The 17,106-nt window shown below is 43.6% G+C and overlaps 1 protein-coding gene across 3 annotated transcripts in view; it reads left to right on the top strand.

The window, feature by feature from the left end:
* The window catches only part of GPATCH2 (G-patch domain containing 2), a 1,007,975-nt gene that overhangs the window by 336,843 nt on the left and 654,026 nt on the right, over positions 1–17,106 (top strand). Inside the window, exon 6 of one of the 3 annotated variants that reach the window (XM_069608579.1) lies at positions 5,340–6,058. The exons of the other annotated variants lie outside the window; for them this stretch is intronic. Within the exon in view, the coding sequence (XP_069464680.1) occupies positions 5,340–5,534 (195 nt within the window). The 3' untranslated portion in view covers positions 5,535–6,058. Of the gene's footprint in view, positions 1–5,339; positions 6,059–17,106 lie in introns of those variants that run through there. 3 annotated transcript variants of the gene reach the window in all.

Below are 17,106 nucleotides of genomic sequence, written 5' to 3'. Positions count from 1 at the left end.
AGGCCCAGCACAAGTGCACGACTCCGCCTGAAAACGAAGCAAGACACCAGGATGCCTTTGGCAAAAAAGTGCTATCCGTGGGAGCAACCACAGTAAAGGCCGCAAACTCTCTAGCTATTGTAGCCAGATACGACAGAGAGATGTAGCACAGGCTAGCACCGTTGCTGGATCATCAAGTGATGTTACTTGTCCGAGAGGGTGAGGAAGCCTCCAATCACGCAATCAACATCGCGGTGGACCTCGCTGAGTCAGGCTTCAAGCAAGTCAATAATGGGGTCGTATTACGACGACAGTCATGGCTTGAGTGTACCTACTTCAGACCAGAGGTACAATACAAAGTATTAGATATGCCTTTTGAGGGAGACCTTCTATTCGGAGAGAAGGTAGACGAGGCCCTAAAGGGAATGAAAGAGGACTCGGACACGGCACATTCATTGGGTGCCCTCCAGAGTGGCCGAAGCTACAAGTCTTTTCGTCCCTTTAGAGGGGCTTCAGGTAATTCCAGATTCTCTGCGTCTGGAGACAGATCCTTTGGCAGGTCGGCTTACCCCTCCCAGGGATACAGGCGTGCTTCCCAAACGGCAAACCGACGCCGGAACTTCCAGACGTCCAAGAAGAGACCATTTTATCCGTCGTCGTCGAGAGACAAGCAAAATAAAGATCAGCAGTGACAGAGAACACACCGTTCTGGGGGGAAGAGTGTCAGCATATGTCGACGAATGGGAACGAATAACGACGGATCAATGGGTGCTGGACACTATAAGGAACGGGCACTCTCTACAATTCAAGCACAGCCCTCTGCACATTCCACCTGCGTTCACCGCTCATTCCCATCTGAGGATACTGCAACAAGAGGTAACACTCAGTAAAAAAGCCGAACGGCAAATGGTGTCCCATTTTAGACTTACGCGATCTCAACAAGTCTTTAAAGAGCCTAAAATTCAAAATGCTCATGCTGCAGGAAGTGATCCGTGCCGTTCAAGAAGGGGATTTTCTAGCGTCCCTGGATTTACAGGACGCATACTTCCATATTCCTATGTGTCGGAAACACAGGAAATTCCTGAGATTTGTAATAGGGCGGACTCACTACCAGTTCACGGTTCTTCCCTTTGGGCTCAAGACCTCCCGCAGAACGTTCACAACATGCCTGGCCCCAGTAGCGGCCTGGCTAAGGAAGCAAGGCCACCACGTATACCCATACCTCGACGACTGGCTAGTAAGGGGATCCTCCCCAGCGTCGACCAACACAAGCTTGCAAGCCACCATGCAGCTCCTACAACAGCTGGGATTTGCCATAAACTTCGAAAAATCCTCTCTGCGGCCATCGAGGACGTTGGTGTTCCTGGGGGCACAGTTCGAGACCCAGTTCGGGCTAGTGAAGCCTTCTCTCGACAGAACCTCAAAACTCAATCAGCTGGCGAGCCGACTACGACAAACCACCAGGCTCTCAGTGAGGAAATACGTTTCGGTCCTAGGGGCCATGGCATCCTGCATTCATCTGGTGGCAAACTGTCGCCTATTCATGAGGCCAGTCCAGGAATTCCTCGCGGACCGACGGACGCAGGACCAAGGATCGTGGTCAGACAAGATAACCGTCGACGACGACGACAAGCTGCTTCTTCGGATCCTTCAGTGGTGGCAGAGTTTCCACAATCTGAACAACGGTGTACCCCTACAGGAACCGGAGTTTCAGCGAACCATAGCCACGGATGCTTCCCTAGCCGGATGGGGAGCTCACATGGGTACTCTTCAAACGCAAGGTCGCTGGTCTCCAACAGAGTCACTCCTACACATAAACGTGTTAGAGCTCAAAGCAGTACGATGGGCCCTGAAGGCATTCCTGCCACACATCAAGGGATCGCGAGTACGAGTACTGACCGACAATATGACGGCCATGTTTTATTTGAGAAAACAAGGAGGGACGCGATCAAGAACTCTTTCCATAGAGGCCCAGAAAACATGGCATTGGGCATTAAAGCACGAGATTTCGATCGTGGCTTACCATCTCCCGGGAGTGAGGAATTTGCAAGCAGATTCCCTCAGCAGAAGCATGGCCCAGATACACGAATGGGAACTGGACACAGTTCAGCTGATGAAAGTGTTCGAGAAATGGGGTCACCCCCCTCTGGACGCTTTCGCAACCAAGGACAACAAGAAATGCGAGCAATTCGCAAGCAGATGGCCTCAGGAGGGTTCCATGGGGGAGGCATTCTCCTTCCCATGGACGGACATGTTCCTTTATGCTTTTCCTCTGTTCCCCCTCATACGGAGGACAGTACAGTGGATACGCAGATACAGTTGCCGGGTAATTCCAGTGGCACCGTACTAGCCACGGCAACCGTGGTTCTCCGACCTGCTTCACCTGTCACTGGAACATCCAATAGTTTTTCCGAGAGTCCCGAACCTACTATCCCGGGACAAAGGCACGGTGTGGCATCACGACCCGGACAGTCTCAACCTTGCAGCCTGGCTCCTGACTTTTCGGAGTTCGGTGCTTTAGACGTTTCGGAGGATTGTCAAAAAATTCTGCAGGCGGCTCGAGCCCCTTCTACCAACAAATCTTACACCTATAAGTGGCGGAGGTTCTGTGAATGGTGTCGAGGACAGCAAGGCCTACAACCGTTGACGGTGACGCCGGAACAAGTTCTACCTTACCTGCTTCTCTTGGCGGAGAGGGGCTTATCCTTCACATCGATAAAGGTGCACCTGGTGGCAATCTCGAGGTTCACGAGGAAGAGACAGTCGTCTCCTCTATTCAGCGACAGACTTGTGAAACACTTCATGAGGGGTTTATTTCGAAATTTTCCCCCGGGAAAACGTTTCCCTCCAACTTGGAGTCTCAACACAGTGTTGGCAGGCTTAATGAAACCAGCCTTTGAACCTATGGCCACGTCGGACATGAAATTCATATCGTGGAAGTTGGCATTCTTAATTGCTATCACATCAGCTAGGAGAATCTCGGAACGGCAAGCGCTGGTCGTAGACCCGCCATACTTAAGATTTTTTAAGGACAAGGTGGTCCTGGCAACTAATCCTACGTTCGTCCCAAATGTTCCGACAGTGTATCACAAACACTCGTCCATTGTTCTCCCTACTTTCTTCGCGACCCCATCATTGGCAGCAGAAAAAGCTCTTCATACCTTGGACGTTAAGAGGGCTCTGAAATTTTACCTACATCGTACACAGGAACTCAGGTCTACTCGACAACTGTTCATCGCATATGGTCCGTCGACGAGGGGAAAAGCAATCTCTAAACAAGGATTGGCTCGATGGGTCTCATCGATGATTGCGTTTTGCCACTCCAAGGCCGGAAGGCCGCTGCAAGGGCATCCTAGAGCCCATTCTACAAGATCAACGTCCTCCTCAGCAGCATTATGGGCAGGAATTCCGCTAACAGACATATGCCAGGCTGCGGCATGGTCAGTGCCCCACACGTTTGGCCGCCACTACTGCCTTGCCAGGCAGCATGCCGACGAGGTGCAGATGGGAAGAGCTGTCCTGCGCCATCTGTTTCAGTAAGGTAAGCTCCACGCTGTGGAGAGACTGTTTTCTACCTTTCGATGACAGTATACTTTGTGGGTAAGGTTATATGAGTAAACTTATTCCTGCTGTACATATGCATTGTGTATTATGGTGAGGGTATATTACATTACATTCTCACCGCCGTTTCAGGTGTTACTGCTATACAATCTATTCTAAGCATGTGAATCCATGAAAGATCCAATGCTGGAGAAGAGAATAGTTCCTTACCTGTAACTCCATTTCTCCAGCATTGGTATCTTTCATGGATTCACATGCGCCCGCCAGCCTCCCCGGAATGCAATGTATTTGCTTGATAAGTTTAACCCTTCCTACTTTGGAGGGGCCGAAATCTGAAGGGGAGCCGAGGGGGCGGTCCTCTTATACTGGGAAGACCTACGGAGCGTGCATAGGCGGGTCCTAAAAGGACGTAGATAGGACACAAAAGTGTCGGAAGTTTTCCTATAGGAAAAGGCTATATGTGTACCGAGGGTCCCAGTCTGACGACGGGGAATATTCTAAGCATGTGAATCCATGATAGATACCAATGCTGGAGAAATGGAGTTACAGGTAAGAAACTATTCTCTTCTTTACCTCTACTTTCTCTTGTTTATTGACTTTGCTGTTCACTTCTTGTTGTGTTTTCAAGAAACACTTTACTTTCTTAGGCCACCCAGTAACTCACATGCTTTCATTAGGTTTACTGATGGTTTCTGGCTTCGGTTGCCTTCAGTTTCTTTTACTTCTGCAAAGCGACTTTCACACGCTGGCAACCCGATATCCTTCTTTCCTTCCCAGGGCTTACTGGTTGCCTGCAGTGCTCCATCACGCTCTCCTGCTTCAGCGTACTGGCTATGTGTGCTCCCCGTCACGTGTTGCACTCTTCCTGTGTCTTCTTTCGCTGTGCGAAGTTCATGCTGCTCTCTCTCTGTCAGCACTGGACCACGTTTCTCTCCAGCAAGGTGCCTAGCATTCTAACAGGTTATGTTGCAGTTTGTGTCTAAAGCTCTCTTTTCCCCCTCTCCATGTCTCTAGATGGCCCATATTTGAACTTCCCAGCTTGCTTAATCCTTTCCAGCAACTAGACCGCTGCATTGGTCGCCTGATCCTCGTGCTCTTCATTACTCTGTTCTTTCTCATGTCAGTAGTTTTGTGACCATTTCCTGTAAGGCTTTGAGGAAGTGGATACTGAGCCGCCTTTGAAGTGATCGTCACTACTCCCTGCCTCTTCCTTGTCTCAGTTGTCAATGCACTATCCCCAATGGGAGTTTGTGGAGCAGTAGATCTGTCAGGAGAGGAATGTGGCAATATTCCATTAAGGCAAGGGGGGCGGAGGAGACATCCCTGAAAGGAAAAAGGGGGCATGTGATTTCCCCCAACAATGCCCCATTACTCTTCCAAGGTGTACCTCCCCCAGATGGTCCAACATATAGCCGCACCCAGGGTTAGGACCAGGTAGCGGCTGCCGTCCCCTGGCCATATAGGTGGAGGCCTCCTCACGGAAAGAAGTGAGGCCATTGCCATTTTTATCACAATACATATAAATATATGCATGTACAAATCTGTTGTGTTATTGATATTTTCTGCTTTTACTTGATAACACACCTCAACAGCAGAAACAATTATGCAAGTAAAGTATGTGTATTTGAGCCAATTATATACCATATCGCAGTTATTGCAGATGGACCATTAGTGATGTTTGTTTTGTTGCATTAGTATGAAATTTTATGTTACAAGTTTGCCCACGTAGTATAATAATGTTTTCAATGACTTAGATGGAATTAACTGTCATATTTATTGTTATTCTTTTGTGTTGGCAGGATAAAATCATTTTTTGCACTGAAGATGATACTTGTTTTTACCACCAGCATTGGAAAACAGCCAAGAAAAGATTAAAAGAAAGCCATGACTTGCATTGTACCACATATAGCACTGATGGTGGTACAAAGGTGAAAATAGCAAGATTTGGTGACAGAGAGAGAGAGAATAGTGTGTTTGTGCAAAATAAGAATTGAACATGTACATATGTTTTTAGTTTTCTTTGTACCTAGAACGTAGGATTAAGCAAAGTCCCATTGCATTTCACTTTTAATGCAGACAAGGTTCATGGACCACAAGAAACCGCATTGGTTGCAACTGCAGCTTTTCGCTTGAGCTGTGAGATTCCTAGTAGAATCATTGGGTATTAGTCTGTCAACATCTGCATTTCTATAAATCTAGAAAGTGGTAGACAAAACAGTTACTCAATCTTACAATTCTACCGGACCGTACATATAACAATACAAACATTCCTTTACTCAGATTTGTTATGCAATGCTATTAAATAATTAACATGTACTAACATCCCATTGACCATTGTAATATTGCAGTCTCCTCACATTCTTTCAAAGTGTAATTGACATAGAAAGGGATCTTGTTTTTCCGTAATGGCAATTAAATTAAGGGCCATATTTTTCCCTCTTGGTCCATCTCCAGATTGTGTCCAGTGAGGGAACCACATTCATTGAAACATGAGGTCTGTTTATTTTATAGGAGATTGGTCTTCTTTTAAAAGACTCCTTACACGACAAGGACATTTACTTTAGTCTTATACACTACTTAAGTAAACTAGTATAGAGCTGTTCCTAATTTTACTTGGATAGTCAAAACAATCATCCCTTACTTTAAAGCAGAAGGGTCAAAAGCATACGATGGGACCCAAACATATAATAAACTAGTGTTTTAACAGTGCCAGTGTGATTCCCGATCTAGAAAACCAATGTCAAAGCGGGCATTCCTAACTATTGTCAACATCTCAAATATGCTCTCCAACTTTGAGCTAAGGTGGTCGGGACATCGCTGCCCCTTCTGCGGTTGTTTATGTTAAATTGTTTATTGGCATTGCCTAGGAATGCATGCTGTCTGGGTGCCAAAGCTGTACCCAACTATCTAAATTAATTCTTGGGTGTGCTCCTAATGGCAGACCAATGTTGAATCATACAATCTAATATTCTGCTGGTGATTATAAATCTTCTTTATTTCATCTTTTAATTTGTTTTTAGTTGTGACAGATTTAAAACTGATTGATCACTTTAACAGGGCAATGATTTAAATCAGAAACTTTACCAGCCTGATAACTGGGATTAATGAGGTTTTCTCAATGTGTGCTGCAAACTCTACGAAGACATCTATAAACTGCTAAAGTAAAGGGGATTTTGTAACTGGCAATACTTCTCAAGTGTACTTAATATGATGGCACTGTTAATAATGCTGTGACAGTTCTAAATCCTGCCTGAGCTTCAGAGCAAACTTAATGTTTCTTCTCCTGCTCCTGTCCTCTAGTACACATTCACTTTGTGTAGGCCGTTCCTGCTATGTCCAGATGTGAAATGGAGCAATAGGACTATGGTATTGGAGTGGTGCCTTCAATCCCATGGTATCACCAAAGTGTGTATGAGTGCTATTATATCATCCGGTCAAGTGGCTGGTACTCTTTCTGCAGACGTCAATTCACAAGTGACCAATATCAACAATCTTGCCCACCGTTCTGGGAATCCTGTAAACCATCCTAGGCAAGTCATGAAGTTTGGCAGAATTCCCAACCTTAGTGTGTTTGTGAATTTTTATGAGTATTTCCACCATTCGTAAAAGGAGAGCCTTGTTCTACGTTTTTGACAAGCACCATAGATATTGCTGAGTTATACAGCACATTTATTCTAGTGAGAATCGGTTTGGCATGTTCTGGAGCTCTCACACAGCATGTGGTCCCACAGCCAGTTTCAACAAATATGTGAAATACATGCAAGTCCCTATCAGAAATATGGATATGCTGTCCCATTGCTGAATAGTATGCTTGTGGTGTTTACTGTTAGTTTTTTGTAGTCTGCTTTGTCTTTTAAATTGACTAGATTGTTCAGTTCCTCTTTTGCTACTGTAGTGGTGCAGATAAGTGTGCCAATACCAACTTCTGCCCCTCATCCTCCTTGTTACTCTAAAGATAGTATGCAAAGGCACTTGTGCCCCATGAGCCTAGGGGTGTGAAACGATAAAATCTGAGGTGGTGTCCATAAAACATTCAAAACGTTAATGCACATACATCTGTCAAAAAGAATTAGTTAGGTTGATTGACACTAGTAGGCATCTAAGCTAAGCCATAGAATGCACAAGTAGTGTGCTGTAGGTTGCATAGGTTCCTGCGTACCAAGAGAGGCACTCACTACATTGGAAGGGCAGATTAAACTATATGTATATAAGGGTGCAGCATACACGGGCAGGAAGACCAACGTATGGCTGATGTACAAGACTAATGTAATGTTTACAAGACACAAGTAGAAGTCGCCAACATGGAGGCGAGAGTGCGGAAGTACAGCCATTTTCCTAACATGGGGGCCCACAGCAGGTCCAAGAATTAGCAACACGTTTGAAACCAAGATGCTAAATTTACAAAACGCATTTATTTGAGAAGCCTTTGAAGATGCCCAGACAGTAGTTTACAGTGAGCACCAAGGTCGGGACACCAGGAAGGGAGTAGTGGGTGAGCAGAACCTAGAGGGAAGATAACGGTTTCCAGAATGTAAATCAGTAGCCTCCCAAGTTAAATTAATAGGAGCACAGGCAGCCATTGATGTCCCGGTGCATGAAAATAGTATATCAAAAGACTCTATAGGGAATAGATGAAAGGCGTTTCAAGTGGTCATAAAGAATACAAGCACATCAGAATTAGCTGAATATCCAGTAAATAAGAGGCAATTCATTCTCCAACACAGTACCCTAGCACGTGACCAAGACACTGAGAACACTGGATATTTATTATGAGCCAAACACGGATAAGACACCTTTTGAGCTCCCAATATACAGACAGACACCAGATGATACACAAGGCCATGTACAAAGGAAAGTACAGGCCTCATCGTCTGGGAATGACAAGGAGTTATTTTAATTGGAATAATTGTAGACCATGGACCTCTTCCCCCAACCCTATGACCCTCTCGTTTCTTGACAGCTGTCAAATGGTTTTTCCAACAAGTCTGTTAAAAAAAAGTTTCTTTAAAAAAAATGTTTAATCTTCAATATGAATACATTTTGTTTTACCTGTAAATTTCTAACTTCTTGTGTGATCACATGGTTAGTGTATGATTAAACCTATACTTCTGTAGGTTTGCTGTACCTCCTGTGTGTCAAAGAGAGGGGTAGCCTTTTGACTTTTTTGTGCTGTGTTTGAACAGATTACATCCCTATTGGAAAAAAGACGCACCTTCTCATCTGCTTATCATTCCCAAACAAATGGAATTTGCGAGTGCCTAAACAGCCTCTAAGAAGGAACGCATTACAAAGCTCAAAGACTTTACAAAGAAATTGGTTGCATTGCCTTCCCTTGGCTCTTTTTGCCTTACACAATCAGCCAGGCTCTGACAACCACCTGACACCTCATGAGCTGGTGACAGGACAAAGAATGAATGTCCCAATTGCTCCTCCCACACGTGCTCAAACAGATGCAGAGAATTCAGCAGCAGTGCTGGGTAACGAGATGCATGAATACTTTATGACTATGTGGTGCAGACTAGACAGGGGGGCTCAGAAAGAATCACCAAAGATTTAAATGGACATTTTGACCCAACTGGTTTATCACAATCTCCCCTATTCTATCTTGGAGACAAGGTCATTCATCGAATTTCTATTTGCAAGTGGCACAAGCCGAGGTTTGAATGGCCGTATACAGTAGAGATAGCAATGCCCTCGTGCATGGCTACACCTTATTGATGTAATAAAATATTGTGGCGAGTCCCCCCTGTCAGAAGATACAGAGCAAGAACAAGTACGTAGACCCTAGAAGAGGTCGATGAATAGCGTGAACAGGCAGCTAGAGAAGCAACAGAAGTAGAGACAGTCTGCTATTTTCATTCTCAGAAGATTCTTGAACATTCCCCAAAGACGGTTATTGAATGTGCCCCCCTGTTCCAGAAGTTTTCAAAACAAATGTATGACAGTGGTTTTTGAAAAACATTTCTTTTCTTTTTTTTATTGGAATACATTTTTATTGTGGACATTTATCCTTTTGTGAAAGCAAAGAAAATGTTTTCTGCAATAACATGCATTTTTTAAATAATACCATATATTTTCTTTTGTTGCACAAACAGGCTTTTAGACACACCTATCTGCAAAGGGTGGACTTGTTAGCTATCTTGATTGTGGCATTCTTTTTCTCATTTTGTTACTACTTTTCTTATTTTATTGCAGTGAAGTGGTTTAACACTAATGTTCTGGCAAGGCCAGTATTCATTGATGATAATACAAGTATAATTCCTTAAATAATAACAGTCGTGATTACATACAAAACATATCCTTAAGTAAGCACACCAAATACAGGGTTAAAATGTGTGCAGAAGGATCAAAGCAACAGGAAGCAGTCTTTTTTTGATTCCCTCCATGTCACTAAGATCATGTTATACAAAAGTATGAGAAAGGTGAGAAGAGAGAAGTCTAACGCGAGCTGTTATGTTTTTTCCTCATTCTGAACACCATGTGTGCCTCCAGAGTGTTCATAGTGACAGAAGTACCCACACACGGAGCACGTTGCTTGACACATCTTGCACTAGGCACAAGAGGACAATTTCAGTGTATATGGGCCACCATACGTTGGGTGATAAACGCACTCTCCTTGTGAGGACAGTTTTATAAAGCAAACACCCCTGATGACCAACGTAAAAACACAACACACGGTAATGAAATATATACTGTCAGGCCCAAATAGGGGAGAAGTTAGGATAGAAGAGCACAAACTGCTGCAGTGCACTGATGAACAAGGGAAAGAAATACCTTGTTGCTGGAACAGACGCCAGTTACACATAATATTTGATGTATTTATTGCAGAAGGATGGATTGATGGAATGATGGGCTGCAAATCTCAAGCACTCATAACAGCATCGAGGGAGGTTGTGCAGAATGCAAATAGTTTAAAAAAGGTAGCAGGCGCTCCTCTCCAGAGAGAACATGGCATGATAACCTGTTCTGAGATGAGTTTGCAGCACACACTTTTTGCTCACTGTTCCTTTCACAGATGGGAAATATCCATTTGCATATCAGTCTTTTTCCCGCCCACAAGGCAGTCCAGCACCGAAATGCTATGGCAATTCCTCTCTGAACAAGAGTACCAACAGCAACCCCATACACGTGTTTCAGGCTTGTTGGGCCTCATCAGTGAGGTGAAGCTGTGCCTCTCTGAGCACAGTGAGCAGGGAGTCCACGTCTGGTTGCCCCCAGGTAACTCAGGGTGACTAATAGTCTCATCAGTGAGGTGAAGCTGTGAGGAGAAGAATGCAAATAGAGTGTGCCCTAAAAATAGATTGTGCCCTAAAGAATGGACTAATTATTCCAAATTGCTTATCTGGGTAGACGATGGAGGACCAGTACCTATAATACAAATAAAAAGAGCAACCATGTGTTTCAGGAACAATGGTTCAGTGAAAGAACGGAGTAACAGAGGAACCCATAGTATGATGGACCCACCAGGCATGAAGGTGGACACAGCTGTATTAATGGACCACTATTGGGCTTGTAGTTTAAAGGCCTATATGCGGCTTGCCCTGAATTGGGGAGGACTATGCTCCATAGTTGTAATAAGTGCACCGACCCTGGTGGTGCCTCAGAGTGAGGTGCAGATTGCCCATTTCACCCTGCTGAGCACAAACACCAGAAAGAAAATATCTCTTGTCCTAAAATGTACTTGAAGGGAGAATTATTGTTGGGCAAATTGTTGGACTATGATGCCATACCAGACAGACATAAATTGTTCGGCAGAACTGAAATGTTCTTTATCTCCTACCTTGACCCTGGGTTGCAAGTGGCAAGAAATGCCAAATGGTTACAGATCACCAGATTGGAGTTGCTGCAGACGATAAAAACAACAGAGAAAGGGTTTAATTAAATAAAGTAAGAGTTGAGAGCCGTTAGATTAATGACTATCCAAAATAGGTATATCCTTGCCCTTAATGGCCATGGAAACAAAGATCAATAGCTTCATTTTTAGGGAGGCCTTGCGGTTGCTCTAGTGAGATTGACCTTTTTCTCCTACTGTTGGATTCTCTAGTGTTTGCAAAGTAAGAAAATTCACATTAGCTACCTCTCATCAGCAACTGAATTGTTTGCCATGGTTCAGTATCCTTCAAGTAACTTTTCTTTTAATCTTTCCTACTTTCGCATTTACCCTACAGGAAGTTGGCCATGTTTTATACTACGGAGACCTTCATACAGAAATATCTGTTCCCCGGCACACTGATACTTTCCTGTGTGAATGAGACTAAATAAACATTTTAATCTTTGAGGAATGTGCTGCGGAAAACCGTTTTCCCATGGTTGGCGTTGCTGCCTCAGCAGTCATTTAGTAGTGTGTATTCTAAAACCATAAGGCTTTACCTGTCAGAATCACTGCTGACATCCCAAATTCCCTTTGTGACTGTTGATAACCAATACAGAGTAAGGTACCCGTCCATTCAATCTGCCTGGTCACCAGATGTAGCATGATACACTCACTGACTCAGCCTCTCCCCACTACCCATAGATGATGCTGAGACCCTGGTGATTGTTCCAAAGTGACTATTTGATAGGCTCTCTCCAGCACTTGTATAATGATTGTTCTACCATTCGCTAGGATTGGTCGCCTTGCCAGGACCCCTGCCAAAAGGCTTTTACCTTCCACCCCTGGTCTGGTACTTGTCTCTTCCGCCTAATTAGTTTTCATATACTGGCACTCGGTCCACAGATTTACAGCAGGATTATGACTGGTTGTAAGGCAGTGATATCTCAATTTTTTGAGTCTATAGTACTCCACAGGGACCTTGTCAGATTTTCGGTTGGTGAAGTAGAGGTTTTTCTCTGCAGCTGCAGTTCACCTTAAATCTTGGAATTTGGCGATACCGGAAGGTGGTGTTAATTACGTTACCAGCCATTTTTCCTGCACCACTGAGCTTCAACGTATTGAGGCTGACTGTACCTTACAATTTTTTCAAAACAAAAATATCACACCTAAGTTATAGCATTAAACTGCCATTCTCTCATTATGCCTAATATAATAACATATACCAATTAAATACTATGCATTAATAAACAACAGACATTGAATCTTGTGGTATTGGCTTTTCCTAATGCCAAAATCCATCAACTGTCATCACGGCCCCCACCACAGGAACTGCACTAGAGTTCAAATGCGTGGCCCTAGACTTCTATTTTCTGTTCTCACAAGAGATTCAGATGCTGAAATACGACATCTCGGGTATGGAGCGTAAATACTTTGCACTTAAGTAGTTAAACTATGCATTTATTTTAGCCTTATACACTGCATTCAATTCTACAAAGTATGTCATAAAAGTTTGTTACCCATTGTTGCCTATAACATTTTCTTTAAAGCAACGAACGAACATATTTAACCTTGCAGGGGTGATAAGCTAAATCAACCATTTAGATGGTAGCTTTCAAGAACGAATGGGTCCTTTAAGCTAGCGTTAAAAAAAATAGGAGTTAACCTCATGCAATCGTGTGGTTTTATTTTGCTGCCTTTCAAAAATAACAAGGTGTACTTATTCTCTGGCTTCCAAACAGTGTACTTCAATTTTTTCAATTGACCTTTTTTTTTTTTTTTTGCTTATAAGATATAGCTTCAAAGATAATTCAGATTGCTGATGACATTCTAATGTGAAGTCTTATTATACACGCTGCTCTACTGCACCTTGCTCAGAGGTGTACCAGGCAATTACTCTCTCAGCAAATTGTAATACAGGTTGCTTTTTGGGCCTGATCAGAGAGCCGGTAATTTATTCCATGCAGCACATTCCCTTCCCCTTACAGACTGATTTTTTTCAAAATGCCCACGACGAAAGACCGAATGTCGGTTGTACACTCAGTCATCTGCTTAATCCTCATCCCCTCCGCATTGTCAATACCCATCTAATTCCACTTTAACAACAGTAATTGGCTGATGGAGTAGGAGATATGGATTTGTTTTCCTGATGACTCCTTGGCTTTTTTCCTCTGGTAATACTAATAGAATTCCAAATCCTTACTGGTGTGATCATGTCATGAGTAGGTCAACAGTCATGTCAAGGTCCTATTGGAAACTTCATAGCGAACATCTTAATTTAGACTTAGACGCCCGCCTGTATTGCATGTGCAATTCTAAGCAATTCTATCGCTCGCGATGATTCCATTACACTCCAGCTCGTTGCTTTGCTAGGAGGCAGTTCTGCATGTGAATTGTTTTGGCTCTCTACAGTTCAGTAAAAACCAACCCACAACATATCTTTTTATATTGTGATTACATTTATGCTCTTCAGTGAAATGATTTGTCCTCTGTTATTTCTGGTTTTGTAGTTTTCGGCACAAGTCTAGCCTGTGAAAAAGCAAACCGAGATGCATACCGTTTATATGTGTGCTTTTTCCAGGTACATTTTTCGTATTCCTCCCAGTTATCGAATGGCGCATGTATTCTGCAGGGCATTCTTTCTGTACATTCTGTACAACTTCTTAGCACCTTAGCACTCACAGCGCATGGACTTAGAATCTGTAGTTCTGCTTATCACACACATTTGACTTTTTATATTATTATCATTATCTTCTACAAAATAATGCACTAACAAATGGCATATTTGATTATGTATGTTAAAAAGTATGTGTCCCGCTGATTCAGTCTGCTTTCGATGGCTGGAAATCAATTTTAACAGGGAGTTTACCAAAGGGCAGCAGTAGTTGCTGTGCCAGGGTACAGTATATATGCGGTTTGGTTTTGTGTTAATTTATTTGTTTTATTAGGATGTTTTGTATAGTGCATATATGTTGCATTTCAGCCATAGTGAGATTCTTGGTAACGTGTTTGGTCTTTGGATAGGGCTGTTCAGGAAATTCTGGTAGGGTCTTCTGGACCGGTTGGTAGAGGGGCATGATCATTTGGCACTGATACTAGGCAGGGTACCTGCACGTTGATGGCATAATATCCATTCTATATGACTAGTACAGCCCATCATCCAGTTAGAACACTATCCCCTATACAAGCAGGGCTTAGATTGTGTAGTGTTCCTCAGTTTAATGTGACAGAGTGCATCAGGAACCGAGTGCAGGCTATTTGCAAGGTGCACTTTCAATGGACGTGTGTAGCCACAATCTTCACTATTGTATTTTTCCACATTGCTGCTGCAGACACATGTCAAATGAGGCCATGCCCCGGCGGGTAACAGAAGTTCCCTCGCCAAACCAAACACATGAATTTGCAAGCTGCTAAGGGTTATGGACGATAAACCTGCTTTATTTTAAGGAGTTCAACCCCTCTGCCCCCGCATTAGAGGATCATAGAGACGTACCAGTGATCGCAGAGAGAGTGCCAAAAGTAGCACTAGACTCACCAGTGGCAGTATCTTGGATTCCCGGCAACCCCAAAGTATGTCCCTTCAGCCAGTAGCAAGTGGGCATAACTTGCTCTTAAGGGCATTACAATAACCAACTAAGAAACAGCGTGTGGGTATAGTGATCAAATGGAGGTTTTATCTTGTTGATTGGATACAAAGAAGTAAATCCAATTGGAGTGGCATTGACTACCTTTTTAGTAAATGACATACACCTCTGGAAATGTGCTCTGTCACTTTACTTAATTCCTCTTAGCCAGTTCTTTTTTCTTGACATTTAATTCACAGCTTTCTGGCTGTCCCATATTCATGAATCCCAGTGGTTGTTGAATGGCCTGCTCTTTTTATTGGCGGCCTGCAGGTAGTCTGATCATGTTAATGATTTGCAGTGCCCTTGGCTAGCCCCTTTTAAATGTTGCAGCCTCCCTTGTAGGTCTCGCATCCTACAGCCCCCTTCCTTCGGCCGTCAATCGCTTACCCAGCATAGCTCCTCTTCTTTTCACATTCCAACATGATGTGCCTGTTTAGCCGTGAGTATGCACAATTCTTTCGTTTGCAAAGGAAATGTATTCCTTTTTTGCGTCTGTGTTTTCACCAAAAGTAATTTCTCAAAGGGACGGAACACAAATCCCAAACCCTTGCTGGATATAGAACTAATGGTAGCAGCACTAAAAACTCAATGCAACAGAACTTGGGTGGCCTTTGTATGTGGGTAAATGGTATCAAGGACTTTGTGCATAATCCTTGATTCACAACATGTACAAGTGGTTATACTAAGTGGCCTATTGACTTAACCTAGGTTTATTGTTAAATCACCATTTGTAATCTGGATAATTGCGCCATTTGTGTCTTTTGAGCAAACTCTTAGTTCTTCTCAGATAAAAGCCATGCTGGGATTCATGAAGAAAATGTTTTAATTGTAGTTTCAACATTTTTAGCCAGAGAATCGGCACCTAGAAGGGCTATATGACCCTGAGCAAGATGTGAGTTGGGGGGGGTCTATAAGATGTAGACATGTTAAACACACAAGATCTGAAATTCTGCTCGTTTTTGATGAAGTGGGTCCTGTGCAGTGGTGTAGCGGGGTACCTGCAGGGTCTGCGGTGTGGGGGGCCCTGCTACCTCATGTACACCCCCCCAACCCTTACACTGACCAAACTCGGGGGTGAGGGCTGGTCTGTGGCCACCTGTCTGGCAGTGCGGAAAGGGGCCGACCTGGATTCCCTGTGCATGTGAGACAGAGGTGCGCAGACGAGCCGGAGGCGTTTACCATCTGTGATGCAACCAGGAACAGGAAGCTCTCTGCTCTTCCTGGTTCCTGTCTGTGTGGAGGGTGGGAGCCAGAGGTATAAAGACAGAGCATCATGTTGGAACCAATGCAGGAAACGGGTAAAGTGTTTTTGTGTATGTGTGTAATGTTTGTATGTATGTTTGATGTGTACGAGTATGCATGTGAATGGAGTGTATGTATGCTTGGGCGGTTATAGTCGTGGGAATGAGAATGCAGTGTGTGAATGTTCTTGGTGGAGTGCGCATGTGGATAATTCAGGTGAATGTGAGAGAAGGTGTATGGGTGAGTGACCGATGGGTGAATGAGTATGAATGTAATTGTGTGTAAATGTGCTGGGTGGGTGCTTGTGTGGATAATGCAGTGTGAGTGAATGTGAGAGAAGTTGAATTGGTGAGTGACTGGTGGCTAAAGGGGTATGAATGTGAGTGTGTGTGAATATTTTAGGTGGGTGCTGTAATGATCTCATGGTGGCAACAGTAAAAACAGACACAAGTGACCATAGTTCAAGGGTGTTTATTGAACTATAAATGCAGGGTGGAAAAACGCCTAACCTAAATCAAAGATGGGAGCAAGTGTCGACCATCAAATGAAAAATAAGGCAGTCCTAGTTGCCTTGTGTCAACATAAAAGGGCCTATACTAAGAAAAACCTATTGCCAATTTCTTACAACTAATCACAAAAAGAGTGTGGGATAGGGTATCAAAACAAAGGAAATAGTATTCAAATAATAAGTAAGGGTGTGATTACCTTGAGGTCTCCCTTTATCATGTTTTTAGCACGGGACAAGGTGGGACTTTGGAGCACAGCACGCGCTCGACCCTTCCCAGCATGAGCTAACAGTTTTGTATCAGCTATCTGGTTCTTTGATGGTTAAGTCTCTTTTCAATAAAGTATTTTACCTTCGAGGCCTGATGCTCTCAACAGACAAAC

The sequence above is a fragment of the Ambystoma mexicanum genome, chromosome 4q, assembly GCF_040938575.1.
Source record: "Ambystoma mexicanum isolate Mex_15411 chromosome 4q, UKY_AmexF1_1, whole genome shotgun sequence".
In the NCBI taxonomy this organism is placed as follows: domain Eukaryota; kingdom Metazoa; phylum Chordata; class Amphibia; order Caudata; family Ambystomatidae; genus Ambystoma; species Ambystoma mexicanum.
This window is presented reverse-complemented; position numbering and strand designations above follow the sequence as displayed.